At 40.4% G+C, this 15,661-nt stretch overlaps 1 protein-coding gene across 18 annotated transcripts in view; it reads right to left on the reverse strand.

Moving 5' to 3' along the window:
• DOCK9 (dedicator of cytokinesis 9) overlaps positions 1-15,661 on the reverse strand; it is a 255,830-nt gene that overhangs the window by 99,479 nt on the left and 140,690 nt on the right. For all 18 annotated transcript variants that reach the window (XM_056555648.1, XM_056555647.1, XM_056555652.1 and 15 more), the window contains exons 10-11: positions 3,526-3,600; positions 1,929-2,069 (exon numbers count right to left, since the gene is read on the reverse strand). In XM_056555648.1, coding sequence (XP_056411623.1) covers positions 1,929-2,069; positions 3,526-3,600 — 216 coding nt within the window. The remainder of the gene's footprint in view (positions 1-1,928; positions 2,070-3,525; positions 3,601-15,661) is intronic.

The raw sequence follows: 15,661 nt of genomic DNA on the forward strand, positions 1-15,661 counted from the left end.
GACACTGCTGCGCCTGCATACACTATGTCTACTGTAGGAGGACTCACTGCAGAGAACATGTGAGGTTAGAAAGCTGGATAAAAGAACAGACTGCCATAGATGCTCTACAAAGTCCCAGAATGTGGATGTATGGCACATTCAGAAACACAGTTGGCTCAAAGGCTGCAAGCAGGAAAAGCTAGAAAACCCTTTCTTAGGCATGAATACACAAATCCATGAATAAAATCTCTTTTTATATCAGAAGAGAAATCAGCTACAAGCAGACGGTCCCATCTGAAGAGGTGCAAATTACACAAAATGTATATAAATATGTTACAAAGTTTCATTATATCAAGTAATAATATTTTGTAGGGCTAAGTTCACAACTGCGTTGAGGCTAGACTTGTGAACGCCATTTAAAGAAGCTCCAACGGAGGTGTGAACTTAGCTATATAACTCTGCCTCTGTGGGCAGCTTCTAAATGTACATAAAAACAGGGGCTGTCAGAGCAGCTTCAGGTCTGCCCCTGTAAGCAATGCATCAACTATGTTCTACTAAAGGCTGTCAGTTCAGCAATACATTTTAGGGTTGCTTGCATAGGCAGAATGTTAATACATTGTATATGTTACCATATATATTCATATGGAACCCCTTTAAGATCATCCTTGTAGAAGGACTTATCCAGAAATAGAGCTAATTTCTTTCAAAAACAGCACCACCCTTGTCTTCAGGTTGTGTCTGGTATAACAACTTGGCTCCATACACTTCACTTGAACTGAGCTAAAAAACAAACCCAACCTGAGGATAGGCGTAATGCTGTTTTTAGAAGAAATCAGCTGTTTTTCTAATTTTGGATAACCCCTTTAAAATGTCAGCGCACCCTGCTAATTTAGACAGGACTGGGGAACAAGTAAAACCAATAGGGGCAGCCAGTATGTCAATGGCCACCTTCTGTTGGGGAAAAAAAATTGGACAGGTTGAAGTCTAACATTCCCAATGCTTTATTGCAAAGGTTTATTACATTTTCTGAGTCAGTCCACAAACAACCTATTGGTAGCTCGTATATAACCTGTTTGATATTACAGAGCACACGCTACTGTGCTTATTGCAAACAGTCATACATCTGTTCTATAAAACTGGGGAGTCAACTGTCTGAATCGTCTGAATCATTTACTTTGGTCGTAAGGTACCAGAGTTAATGAGAAAGTGTATCGGTGTTGAAACATTCTTTCAGATTTGTGTTTTAAAGGGATATTCCCACCTCCAACATGTTCAGTATAACCACAGGATAGTAGATTTCCAAGTGGTGTCTGAAGGAACGCTATGACCAGTTTAATTCAGGATATGTTCTGTAAGTACTCAGATAACCTTTTTCCAACATCAAGACGGTCCTAAGGTTTAGTGTGGGTGAACGGGTGACCATTTTCCTTTAAATGGGCACTCTCATTAAAACTAATTTTTGCTCATACACCCCTTATGGTAAATGAATATACTAATATAGTTTGTTTAAAAAAAATGAAGTTTTCTATGTTTTATTTGTGCTTAAAAAAGCTCAAGAGCACATTTTCCCCCAACTCATACACAGACTTTGGACCAAAGTCCAAACACAGGAAGTGCCGCCTGGAGTGCTGAGGAGGGTGGGGGGGGGGGGTGTCCAGCCTCATCCAATCATAGCTCCTCTCACACATAACTGGGATATGCTGTTGGTTGGTCAAAAGTCTGTGTATGAGTTGGGGGAAAATGTGCTCTTGAGCTTTTTTAAGCACAAATAAAACATAGAAAACTTCATTTTTTTTTAAGCTAAGTATATTAGAAATATTTTTCATTTACCATAAGGAGTGCAATAGCAAAAATTCGTTTTAATGAGAGTGCCCATTTAAGTCTGGCAGAATAGTAAAGAAGAAAAAGAATATAAAAAAAATATTTAAAAAAACAGAACATAACCTTACATTTGTTGTCGGCCCCTCTTCATTTTCTGCCACACAACACTGAAGATTGAAAGACAAATCATTGCACTTCACTAAAATCCTTTTCCCAAATTTCTCCTCAAAGGGTTTTATTTCTGGTTCAATTCCTGAAAAGTCAAGTTTCTAGAGACAAAAAAAGAGATTGTCAAAATAATGGTAAAATATAGGAGAAGGGTGACAAATGGAATGTTCTGTTAGGTATATAATAATTAACACAATGGTCATACAGTATATATCCCTAAGCTATATGAATACACGCAGATATTGAGATTTTATGTAATACTATGATACATTAATGGATGCTCAGAAAGCAATCCAACTTTTAAGCTATTACCAAAAAAATAAAAAATAAAAAGTATACATGGTATAACTACCTTACAATGTATAACAACGTACAGTGTTATTTAAAGGGTAACTCATTAAAACTTATTTATGCTATTGCACTCCTTATGGTAAATAAAAAAATATTTCTAATATAATTTGTTTAAAAAAAAAAAATGATGTTTTCTACGTTTTATTTGTGCTTAAAAAAGCTCAAGAGCACATTTCCCCCCATCTCATATACAGACTCAGGACCGAAGCCCAAACATAGGAAGTACAGCCTGGAGTGCTGAGGGGTGTGTGTCCAGTCTCATCCAATCATAGCTCCTCTCACACTTAACTGCCATATGCTGTTGGTTGGACACACCCTCCTCAGCACTCCAGGCTGCACTTCCTGTGTTTTTGCTTCAGTTCAAAGTCTGTGTATGAGATGGGGGAAAATGTGCTCTTGAGCTTTTTTAAGCACAAATAAAACTTCATTTTTTTTTTAAACAAAGTATACTAGAAATATTTTTTATTTACCATAAGGAGTGCAATAGCAAAAATTAATTTTAATGAGAGTGCCCATTTAAAAAGAAGAAAACAAAAACTTTTGAAATGTCAGAGGCTACAAGAAGGAGACCTGAAAGTAACCAGAAGTGTAAAATCTTTTAATGTTGTTTAAAGTCACCAAGAATATACATGCAATGTTTCAACCAGTATTGGTTTTTGGGAAGCATGCTTGGCAAAGACCCTGATAGGTCAAAATGTTACAAGTATGTGACTCAACAAAAATGTGAAGATTCTGCACTTCTGGATGCTGTTGGATTTCCTTCTTGAAGTTCACTTAGCGCAAACTTACAAGGATTTGGGCTACTGACTTGCATCCAATCGTCTATTCAAGCCACTGCAGTGTTTTTGGGTCAACTTATTTTCAGAGACAAGTCAAAACTTTTGATTGGTCAGGATTTGGGTGCAGAGAACCCCCCCCTGATCGCTAGAACAAGCAGGAAAAAGCTCTCACCTAAGCACTTCTCCTCCCCTCAGCATAGATTTTTTTTCTATGAAATCCATCTCATGCAGCAAGGAGAATGAAGGGGAAAGAAGCACTCAGCCGAGCACTTCTCCTTGCTTGCTCAAGTGATCAGTGGTATTCTCAGCATTCAGATCTCCATCGATCAAAACTTTTGACATGTCATCAAGACAGGTCCACAGGTTTTTTTTTGTTTTAAGACCGTAACACTTTCACATCCAGTACTATAAAGGTCTTATGTATTACCTGTGTATCTGAATCCAAGGCAAAAAGCTTCACTCTGCTTTCATTTTTCAGTTTGGCTTCTGTTTCTCTTCCACTCTAGAACAGTAAATATGGAAGCAAAGAGTTAACAAAAACCCATTTATGCTGATGTCAGTAAGGGTTAACAATTTAATAAAAAGTCAAAGACCGTTGACATTTTTTTATGTATACAATGGGACATCATAAGGAATACTTAGGATTATAAAAGTGATAAATGCTTATTCTTCAGAAAACTGATAAGCACACATTAATGCATTTGCTGTGAACTGTAAAATTACAATTACAGCCACAATAACTAGAAATGAGCGAACTTACAGTAAATTCGATTCGTCACGAACTTCTCAGCTCGGCAGTTGATGACTTTTGCTGCAAAAATTAGTTCATCCTTCAGGTGCTCCGGTGGGCTGGAAAAGGTAGATACATTCCTAGGAAAGAGTCTCCTAGGACTGTATCCACCTTTTCCAGCCCACAGGAGCACCTGAAAGCTGAACTAATTTATGCAGGAAAATCATCAACTGCCGAGCCGAGAAGTTCGTGACGAATCGAATTTACTGTAAGTTCGCTCATCTCTAATAATAACATATAGAAGCTCCTCAACCTTCAAAAACATTCGTGACACATTTTTGTTTGTTAAACAGACAAAGAAACTATTTTTATGGGCAGTCCAGGAATTTAAGGACAGTTGGAAATCCTACTTTCAGGGTTTATAAATTACAGAAATAAAAATGCTGCAAATTTAAATTTTCTTTTTTCCCCCCACAATTTCCACTCTTGAAAATGTTGTTCCTTCAAAAATCTACATAAATCTAAAAACACTTGTCGACAGACTATATAGATTTTTTTTATTTTTATGTTTGTTAAAGAATTCACCTTAATTAACCCCTTCATGACCCAGCAAATTTTGATTTTTGGCTCATGTTTTTTCCTCCTTACATTCTAAGGCTGCTTTCACACTATGAAAAGTACCCGTTCTATAACACCCGTTATAAAATAGTCTATGGGATTTTTCTAATAGCCGTTTTAACCCATTATCGGCCATTATTCATAACTGACGTTATTTTGTGGCGGGAGATTGAACGGAAGAAATAGTGCATGCACTATTTCTCCCGTTACTATCCACCGTCATAAATTAACGTCAGTTATGAATAACGGGCAATAACAGGTTAAAACGGCTATTAGAAAAATCCCATAGACTATTATGGGATTTTCTAACGTATGTTAGGGATTTTCTAATGGCAGTTTAACCCTGCGATTGCTCGCCATTTTATAAAGGGTACTTAACACATTGTGAAAGCAGCCTAAGACCCATAACTTTTTGGTTTTTCGACTGACAAGGGCTTATTTTCCTGCGTGACGTGTTGGACTTTCCAATGATAATTTATTTTTATTTATTTTTTTATATCATACAATGTATTACAAAGCCAGAAAAAAATTATATGCAGGGCAAAATTGAAAAAAAATATGGAATTGCACAGATTTGTAGGACAATTTTCTCGGAGTTCAAAATACTGTAAATCTGACATTTTATATTTATTCTATGGGTCAATATAATTCCAATGATTCCATATTTGAATAATTTTTGTTTTATTGTTGAAATAAAAAAAAAAATTTGTTCATTACCATGTTCTCATCCCTATAACTTATTTTTCCACCTACAGAGCTGTTTTAGGGTTTGCTTTTTGCGCCATGACCTGTAGTTTTTAAATGGTACAACTTTGTGTAGTTCTGGTATTATGATCACTTTTTATTAAAATTATTTTTTTAGGATGTAATTTAACAAAAAAAATCTGGAATTTTGGCGCTTGGAATTTTTTGCCGTTTACGCCGTTCACTGTGCAGGATCAGAAGCATAATAATTTAATAGTTGGACAATTACACAGGCTGCAATACCAAATATGTGTATTTTTTTTGTTTGTACAGTGTTTTATTTAAAAAATGGGAAAAGGGGGGTGATTTGAATTTTTATTAAGGAAGGGATTTTTTTTTATATTTTTAAAAACAATTTTTTTTCACATTTTTTGGCCCCCCCTAGGGGCCTATCATAAGCCATCATCAGATGGCTTACATAGATCAATGTAATGCTATTGCATTTCATTGATCTTTGAAATCTGTGCTTGATTGCCAAGGGCTGCATAAGTGAGCCTTAAGCAATTACAGAGCCAGGGAAGATGCCGAGGAACAGGTAAGACCTCGGGCTTCCCCAGCAACCCATAGCCCCCCCGCCCATTGCAAGGGGGGCTATGGGACCACTAGACACCAGGGAATAGCTGCATTTCATGTTTAAATGCCATGATCTGTATAGATCACGGTATTTAACCAGTTAAATGACTGACCTTGGCGCGAACGCCGAAGTCCGTCATTACCGGCAGATGTCAGCTGCTGATATCCTGAGGGCCCCCCGTCATGTCTGCCCACCCAATCCATGATGTACATGTATGTCATGGGTCAGGAAGGGGTTAAAAGAGTATGTAAGAAAGCAGTAAACATCATTACAAAGTAACATTGGTTCAGATGATAACACAATTCATTTTTTAATACTGTGATGAATAGAAGGTGTTCCCTAAACCAAAAGACAAAATCCCTTCTGGGCTCCATTGAACCTGGCGCGGCACCCCGTCATTCGGCGCACAGAGCAAACTCCACTCCGTGCCTGATGACTGCCAATGCAGCCGCCATGCCCCCTCCATTCACTTCTATTGTCATAGCCGTCACGCCTCCTCCCATTGACATGAATGGAGGGGGTGTGGCGTGGTAGCTTACACGTTCCTGATGATGCCGCTGCCGGCACGGACCCCGCGATCTAACATCTTATTCCATATCTTTTGGATAGGGAATAAGATGTTTGTGGCGGAGTACCCCTTTAAGGATACTAAGCCAAAAACCTCATGTGATATCACACAACCTGTAAGAGGAGAATTATACAAGGATTTCATCAAGAATAAAACCTAAACATCTAAAATCGAATTAGGGCCAGTCTATTTAAAAAAAAAAAAAAAAAAAAAAAAAAAGACAAAAATAACTAGGCTCTTGTTGGGAAAGTATTATGTCTAAAATATAGTAAGACTGTTAGGCACTGCAGCACCTGATGTTTGTACTATAGATAACTGGGCTACAGGTGTAACCTCTGCTCTCTCTCTAGGGGGTGCATTTCCATGAAAACAGCAACACAGTCCAATAGGGATAAAAAAAAAATAGGAAATTATAGCACTCACCCATTTGTAGAGATCAGATCTTCTTTATTAAGCAAGTGCAGTTATAAAACAGTGTGCGGGGGAAACAGACACACAAACAGTAGGATCAATACCTGACAGCAACAGCCGTTTCCTGCATCACTACGCACTTCTTCGGGCCAGAACAAACAGCGGGATCCATACCGGATGGCAACAGCCATTTCCTGCACCACTATGCACTTCTTCAGGCCGTGGCCAGAAGAAGTGCGTAGTGACGCATGAAACAGCTGTTACCTTCAGGTATTTATCCTGCTGTTTGTGATTACGTTTCCCCCGCTGCACTGTTTTATATCTGCACTTACTTAAGAGGATATGATCTCCATGAATACGCAAGTGCTATCCTTTACTACTTTTTGAAAGTATTATGTCTGCTAATACGTATACTGAAACAGAATAGGAATAACTCCAAACTAAGTCAGTCAAATATATTACTTAATTGATAGCTTTATCATGATACGATCTGGGAGCGAACCGCTGAGTGATTAAACATGGGTAAGAGTAAATAAAATATAAATATGGGAACAACAGTGAATATAAAAGTTTAGGGCACTGTCTTCCGTAGATGGGATTATGTAAAGACATCAACAGAGCAGATACTGCAAGTACATAACAATTTGTGTTACATGAAAGACATAGGATAAGAGGTGGAAAATTAAGGTAGCAGGGAACCTAGGCATAATAGAGGCACCATGGGGCTCTAGTATATTGGTCAGTGTTTTTAGTTAAACTAGGAGTAGAACTTATACAGAGGAAAAATGTACTGGTAAAACTCTGGCTAAAAATATTGATCAAAATAATACGTGTGAAGCCAGGCATATGACTTAACCCTGTAATCTGAATGCTGCCATCACCTGTATATGGAACAATGAACTAACACAAATGTATCATCATACAAAACAGTGAGAGTATCATTGTTTGGATTGGCAGGGGGTAATATAAAGAGAACTAAGATCATATCTAACAATTAATTTAAGTGATTATCCTTCTGCTATTTATTAAGCCTTCCGGCAATGTTCATGTTTGCCAGACCATAATAGAACAGTTTTTCGTGTGTTCAGAAGTATCCAGCACAGTGTTTTTAATTTCGAACAATTAAAACACGGTCATGCCACAATAGAAACAGTCGCTGGAATCCAGATGTGAAAGTTCTGTCCAAACCAAAGTCAATGACTACCATACTGCACTTCCAGCATTAATTTAACCACACGGACAATCTGTGAACCTTTGAACTAGAGTTTGGGTAAGGAAGTGGTAGAGAATTAGGAGTCAGCTTAAGTATTTGGGTGGTAATAAACAACATAAGGAAGAACTGTATATGAAATCATTTTATTAAGTGTATATGGATAAAGCTAAAAGAGATTAAGAAAAATCTGCTGCAATACAATCAAAAGATATGACATAATTACAGAACACGTAATGAAATATCTGTGCCAAGTTGTAGGAGGTTTAAAAACCACTTGGCTGCTTTCCTTCAGTAATAAATGGGGCTGAGCTGCTGTATCATGCACAGTACATCAACAAAGCTCAAAATGACACTGCCATTTTCCTAATTCCATAAAACTCTTAACATTTACCTAAACAGCTCTTTAAACAATATTTTACTTAAAGGAGTCATTCAGCTAAAGAAACTTTAACACCATACATAGGTTTAATAAAGCAATTTACTAATATAATATTGTGCAGAGATCTTCCATATCAGCTCTGCTGCTCCCTTTGTAAGCTGTGACATCACAAACAGTGAGAGCAGTCTGCTCCGTCCCTGCACCCCCAATCCCTTCCTGTCTGCACTGGATCAGAGCAATGATGTGAAGGGGAGAGCTGGTATTACAGCTTAATCGATTAAAAAGATTTGCTTTCGTCCTTCCTGCTGGAAACTCTTCGGAGATTTGGCTTCGGACCTAACTTTATAAAATGGATTTCCCTTTTATATAGATCCCCAAGGGCACGTATGTCCATCAACGGTGCTCTTTCTCCTTATTTTTCCCTGGGCAGGGGCACGCGACAGGGGTGCCCTATCTCTCCCCTATTATTTGCTATTGCTATTGAACCTTTGGCCCTCCGGATCCGTCAGCATCCGGGATACGCTGGTATAAGCATTGGCTCGAGGGAGGATAGGGTAGGCCTGTATGCTGACGACATGATCTTATTCATGTCTGATCCTGCGTGCACTCTGGCTTTGGGGATTGGCCTCATTGACAACTTTGGGGTTTACTCGCGTCTTAGGATCAATTGGAGCAAGTCGGTGTATATGCCCATCAGAGATTCTCCGGTAGGGAATTGTTTACATGGCCTACGGGTTGTAGATCAGTTCAAATATTTAGGCATCATTATCAACAGGCGGTTTGGGGAGGATCACCAGACGAACATTCTACCTCTTCTATCCTATGTCCGTGCCAAATTCCGGACCTGGGCTGCCCTGCCCCTTTCTGTTGCGGGCCGCATTAATCTCATCAAAATGGTGGTCCTCCCCAAGTGTCTTTATCTGTTAGAGCATGCGTCAGCCATAGTACCAGTCTCCTTTTTTAGGCAGCTGCATTCTCTCTTTCCCCCGTTTATTTGGGGCTCTAATAGATCCAAGCTGAAACTGACCACATTGCAACGACCTAGAACTCAGGGAGGTATGTCACTACCCGATCTACAGTTATACTACATGGCTGGCCAGCTCAGGTATCTTAGACACTGGGTTTCCTTGCAGCCTCTCCCCAATAGTGAGCATCACCTTGCCCACAGTCTACACCTCTCTCACCTGTGGCCCGTCTTGGAGGGTAGGGTTGGTCTGGGGGGCCCTTGGCTTCCTTTGCATAAACTGGCCCTGAAACTCTGGACCTATGCTAAACGTTTATTTGTCTTTACGGACAACCTGTTGGATAGACAACTGTGGCATGATCCTACGTTGCCGCACTTCTCTGACCAACTGGATCCGCACTTTTGGAGGTCCTATGGTGTGATCTCCGTTGGTGATGTCTATGATGGTAGTGCCTTTAGGGACTTCCAGTACTTTATTGACGTTAAATCTGTCCCCAGACGATCATTTTACCGATACCTCCAGCTCAGACACGCCTTCCAAGTACAATTCCCTGGGTCTAGTGCTCCATTCTCTCACTTCCCGGTTATTGGGGTATTCACCACTCAGGGGCCCCGGGGACTTATATCGGCTCTATATACTGCCCTTTTGAATGCTAAGATGGGGGGGGGGGGAGCCGCTGTCGGTCGAGGCGCGCTGGAGGAGCTGTGTAGCTGACATGACTGATGAGGAGTGGGATGATGCCCTCTCCTCACATCTGTACGTCTCACCTTCTATCAACAACAGACTGATTCAGCTGTACATGTTCCACCAGTCGTACCTCACCCCGATACGCTTGACTAAAATGGGTAGGCGCCCAGACTCATCTTGCCACCGTTGTGGACATCCTGACTCTGACTTTATGCACATGATGTGGTCCTGCCATTATATAGCATCATTCTGGTCCGAGGTGATACAGTTTCTTAATTCCTTAACTCGACGACCAGTGCCGATGCTCCCGAGGCACTGCCTTTTGGGTCTTTTTGATGAGGAACTGTGGTCGCCAACTGAGATCATCTTCCTCAGGGAGGTTCTCTTCCTTGCACGCAAGGCCATAGCATTGCGTTGGATGGACTCTAGGACTCCCACGGTTGCTGGTTGGAAGGCCCTCGTGAACACCTCAGTGAACTATGAGTATCTGGTTTACAAACATCGTAAGAACCCTGCCAAGTTCTATAAAATATGGGCGTCCTGGTGTGCCTCCCCCCATGCTCAATACACGATATCCAGGTTCTTGGCAGCAAGAGACCTCATTCTATCACAGTCTCCTTCCCTGGCTACTTGATTTCTCTTTTCTCGTCTGACCTAGGCTGATATTTCCCCCCTTCTTTGTTTCTCTTTCTCTTTCCCCCCCCCCCCCCCTTTTTTTTTTTTTTTTTTCTTTTCTCTCTCTCCTTCTCATCTCCCTCTTCCTCTTCCCCCTTCCTCCCTGACCTGGACGGATTTGTGTGGTGTTTTTGCGTTTGTAGTGTCTCGTCTTTGTGTCTGTCTTTGTTTCCCTTTCCATAGTTCTTGCGTTCCCACCAAACGGTGGTTGGTTTTAATGTTTTCTGTGTTTTAGTTGATTCATTGCTGATGTAACTGCTCGTGTCATGCTGATGAATGATCATCCTTTTTCCGGCACGGTGTCGGATGATACCTGTATTTCTCACCGCCAGCTTTTGATACTCTCCGTATGTATTTATTGTGTTGAGCACTTACATTGCAATAAAAAGTTTAAAAAAAAAAAAAGATTTGCTTTCTGTCAGAGGAGACAGATTGCCTTATCTAATGAGTTAAATCTAATGAGCAGTAATACCAGCTCCCCCTCTTCATATCACTGGTCTCATCCCATGCTGACAGGAGGGGAGGAGAGAGAAGGACAGAAGCTCACTGCTTTGACGTGTTGTCACAGCTTACAAAGAAGCAGCACAGCTGATATGGAAGATCTCTGTACTATGGCTAATAACATTATATTAGTAAGTTGCTTTATTATACTTTTTGACACCATACACAGGTTGTTTCTCTCGCCAGACAACCCCTTTAAGAAAACATTTCTGAGCATACACAATGTTCTCTAATATTCAGAAAATAAATTCTCAAATGCATATTGCTTTTGTATTCCAACTTTCCCATAATGGCCCAGATTTATCAATCTGTCAATCATTCTGATAAGATGAAGGGTAAGCTGTGATTGGATGTCGTCTGTCAAAAATCTGACAAGGCCAATGTCCGACAAAACTGGACTGGAATTTCGCCTCTTTAGTATGTGCAAGATGCAAAAGAAATCCCATAGTATCATTACGGTGTCTATTCCTGCAGCCTGAGGGCCTGTTTGCCACACTGAAAACTTTTCCGTTCATGTTTTAACACAACAGAAATAATATTCGAGAATGTTTTGACTTAAACTATATGGCTGTCATGCTTGGTTAATGTCACAATAGCATTCTTTTCAACAATGTTGTGCAAGGACCTAGTCAGCAGATAAAAGCTAAGAGAAAAGATCTCAACAGTATAAGCACCATTATCTGAATAGATTTGTTGTAAACTACTTTGCTATTTGGCCATAGCATTAGAGTTTTGCAGTTGGACAATGTCTAGGAATACAAGAATTGGACATTTGACTTGTATTATCACTGGTTACTTTGCAAGAGTAAGTTTCAAGCTTTTGGTTAACTACAAACACTAAACATTTTTCTTTCTCTCTTCATAATATAGGCGCCTCTGTTATCACTACTTCGGTCATGTTTAGTACCTATATGATTGTCAAGATGAAATATGGTTTATTAAATTATGCTTGTCATTGTAACAACTTCCATTTGGAATCATAGTTTTATAATATTTTAAAACCACAAAGAGTAGCTCCCACCATCCTTTTTTTTTTTCTGTCCCTGCCTATTGCCCATCTATCCCTAACCCCCTCCCTGCCTTTAAATTTCTTTTTTACTATATTAAAAATGCTTTTTTGTCTGCCTGGTAGTGTGCTCAATACCAGGCAGACTTCCCCAGCAGACGCGACGTCACTGATGCCTGCTGGAACCGACCCTTCCGCCCTTCGTTCACGTATACAGGGTGCCTCCAGCTCTTTCACCACTTCAACTCCCAGCTTGCCCTGACATCTATTGGCTGTCAAGGCATGCTGGGAGCTATAGTGGTGGAACAGCTGGAGGCACCCTGTGTTGAAAACAATAAGTTAGGGGCTATCCCGCCCCCCCCCCCTGTTGTAAACCCCGAACCCCGCTGTCCCCCAGTCAAAAAAAGAAAAATCAAACAGGAAATACAGGTTCACAAAAAGCTAGCCACAGTGTTATGGTAATCTCACAACATAGCCATTGAGCCACAAGACAAACGCAGATCCTTCCTAAGCATGTCCATTACTGCCTGCCAAGTATTTACTAAAATCACCTTATGGTGGATAACCCCTTTAAATCTTTTTTAGTTTCTTTTTATATCTTTTCCATGTGAACTAACAAAGATGTTTTAAAACAAAGGGAAAAAAAGGTAAAACAAAAAGGGCATTTTACATAAAGAGATTATCAGCCAAACAGACTTGTTCCTTGATGGCTAAGATTGTTCAGAGCTATAAATCAATGTTTGTTAACAGCATATATCCCCATGTAAACAGGGGCTATGCTCCTGACAATAATATATGTGGTCCTTGACTAAGCCATGTCACGCCATGAGCCAGGCTTCTTGATCAGCTTGTATAAGGCAGCTGTCGGCCCTTTCTAAAAAGAGCAAAACACACACAAAAAATTCTGTATCGAACAAAACACCTCCTAAATGATTACTAACAAATAATGCACAAGAAAACAGTCAGAATTTAATACGAAATTTCCTTAATAAATTTATGAGGTTGTTAACTTTTATGTTTTTTGAACACAGCCAGATAGGTAGCACCAACTGTTGTTCTAAAAGAAAAGAAACTACAATACTACTTAAAGGAAACCTGCCATTAGTTTTATGCTACTCAAACTATGGGCAGCATAAAACTGGTGGGGGCATCGGCGGTCCGGTATACTATGAATTACTCTGATAAACTTAAGAAGAGTAATAATGTTTTTAAATGATTCAACATAGAGAAGTGAAGAAAAAAATCGCACTCACCCACAATTAAGGCGAGAAAAAAATGTAGATTTTAATCCAAGATGTTCATCTGGAAAGACATAGGCAATGGACGTGGAGGAGTGAAAGACAAGCGACCGGTCACTTGTCTTTCACTCCTCCACGTCCATTGCCTATGTCTTTCCAGATGAACATCTTGGATTAAAATCTACATTTTTTTCTCGCATTAATTGTGGGTGAGTGCGATTTTTTTCTTCACTTCTCTATGTTGAATCATATTGGATTACTTTCCTGAATCTATCTGCACCGCTTGCATTGCATCTTGTGAATCTCCCCTGTATAGCTTGGCTCCTGTTCACACATTGCTGTTTCATTGCTTTTTGTTAAACAGTGCCATTTCCATCTTTTTTCCTTTTTTATAATGTTTTAAAATGCCTCCAGCACCCGGGTAACTATTGTTCTGGGCAGGTCCGGGTGACTGCTTCCCGACTGGCCAGCTTGAGTGATGCGTCTCTCCCTAGCAGTGTATAGTATATCTGTGTATAGGGAGAGACATTCCACTCAAGCCGGCCAGGCGGGACCCACCATGAGGACTAGCTACCCCAATCCCAGAGGTATTGTTACAGGGGTACTCCGGTGGAAAACTTATTTTTTTAATCAACTGGTACCAGAAAGTTAAACAGATCTGTAAATTACTTCCATTAAAAAATCTTAATCCTTCCAACACTTATTAGCTGCTGAATATTACAGAGGAAATTATTTTCTTTTTGGAACACAGAGCTCTCTGCATACTGTATTTATCAACATAAAGACAGTAATACAGAATGGAGGAACAAGTGGGCCTTTAGGTTAGTAATTCTTCATTGTTACATCAGACAAAACAATCAGTACTGCAGTTGATATCGATAGCAGCATTTATAAAAATTGTCCCTTTCACTGTCAGTCTAAACACTTTCATGCACACTATGATTTTTGTTCTAAATTCTTGGCATATGATTTTTAGGTTAGTTTCACACCACTTTTTACATTATAGTTGAGGTATGTGTTTTTACTGCTCACTTCATGCATGCTGTTAAAATGAAGTTAGAACCGGTTGTCGTTTACTTCCATAGCAAAAAAAAATAAAAATAAAGAAAAAGCATGTGTCTGGATTAGGGATCGACCGATATCGTTTTTTTAGGGCCGATACCGATAATCGGTGCAGGTTAGGGCCGATAACTTATACCGATATTCCGGTATAAGTTATCGGCTATTTAACCCCCTGCGACACCGCTGCAGATCATTGATTTAAAGCGGGCGCTTTAAATCAATGATCTGCAGTGGCTTTTGCGGGGCCATAGGCCGCCGCCGCCGCCACCCGCTTCTTTCCCCTACTTGTCAGGGTGGTCCGGGCCATCCATCCTTCCTGTAGTGTCCGGGGGCGTTCCGGGTGAAGAATGAACCGGTCCGGGCTGTCCCTCTTCTCCGGCGGTCATCTTCTCCACTCTGGGCAGGCTCCGGCCTAGTACGCTGCATAGACGCCGCTGCTCAGTGACCACCCCCATTACAGGTAAGTTTAATTTTTTTTATTGACTCGGAGGGTGGGGGAGGGGCCCGACCGATATAGCGGTATGGGCAAAAATCCATACCGGTATACCGCCCAGCATCACGGTGGGGGGTGCGACGCGGTGCGGTGGGTCGGGGGTGCGACGCGGTGCGGTGCGGCGGGTCGGGGGGGGGGGGTGTTGGTCGTGGTGGGGGCGGTGCGGGGCATTATCGGCAAGGTAATTGCCGATACCGATAATGTCCAAAATCGTGATTATCGGACGATAATATCGGCCATACCGATAATCGGTCGATCCCTAGTCTGGATATTGTTTTTTAACAATACAGAAATGTGTAGACTGATAGGTTTTACAGGCTGTGAACATTGGTTTATTTTACAAAGTGAATTTCATAAATAGCATTATGTATACAGTAGTCCCTCAAGTTACAATATTAATTGGTTCCAGGACGACCATTGTATGCTTAGTCCATTGTATGTTGAGATCATAACTCTATGAAAACCTGGTAATTGGTTCTGAAGCCCCAAAATGTCATCCAAAATTAGGAAAAAGTGAGGATTAAAGATAAATAAGTAGATAACTAATACAGATAAAGCAAATCCTTACATATAAAAGTAATAAAGATCTGCTGGGAGCTGTAAATCACTGTCTATTTCAGTGCTTTCCAACCAGGGTGCCTTGAGCTGTTGCAAAACTACAACAGCTGGAGGCACTCTCGTTGGGAAACACTGGTCTAT

The sequence above is a fragment of the Hyla sarda genome, chromosome 2, assembly GCF_029499605.1.
Source record: "Hyla sarda isolate aHylSar1 chromosome 2, aHylSar1.hap1, whole genome shotgun sequence".
Taxonomy (NCBI): Eukaryota; Metazoa; Chordata; class Amphibia; order Anura; family Hylidae; genus Hyla; species Hyla sarda.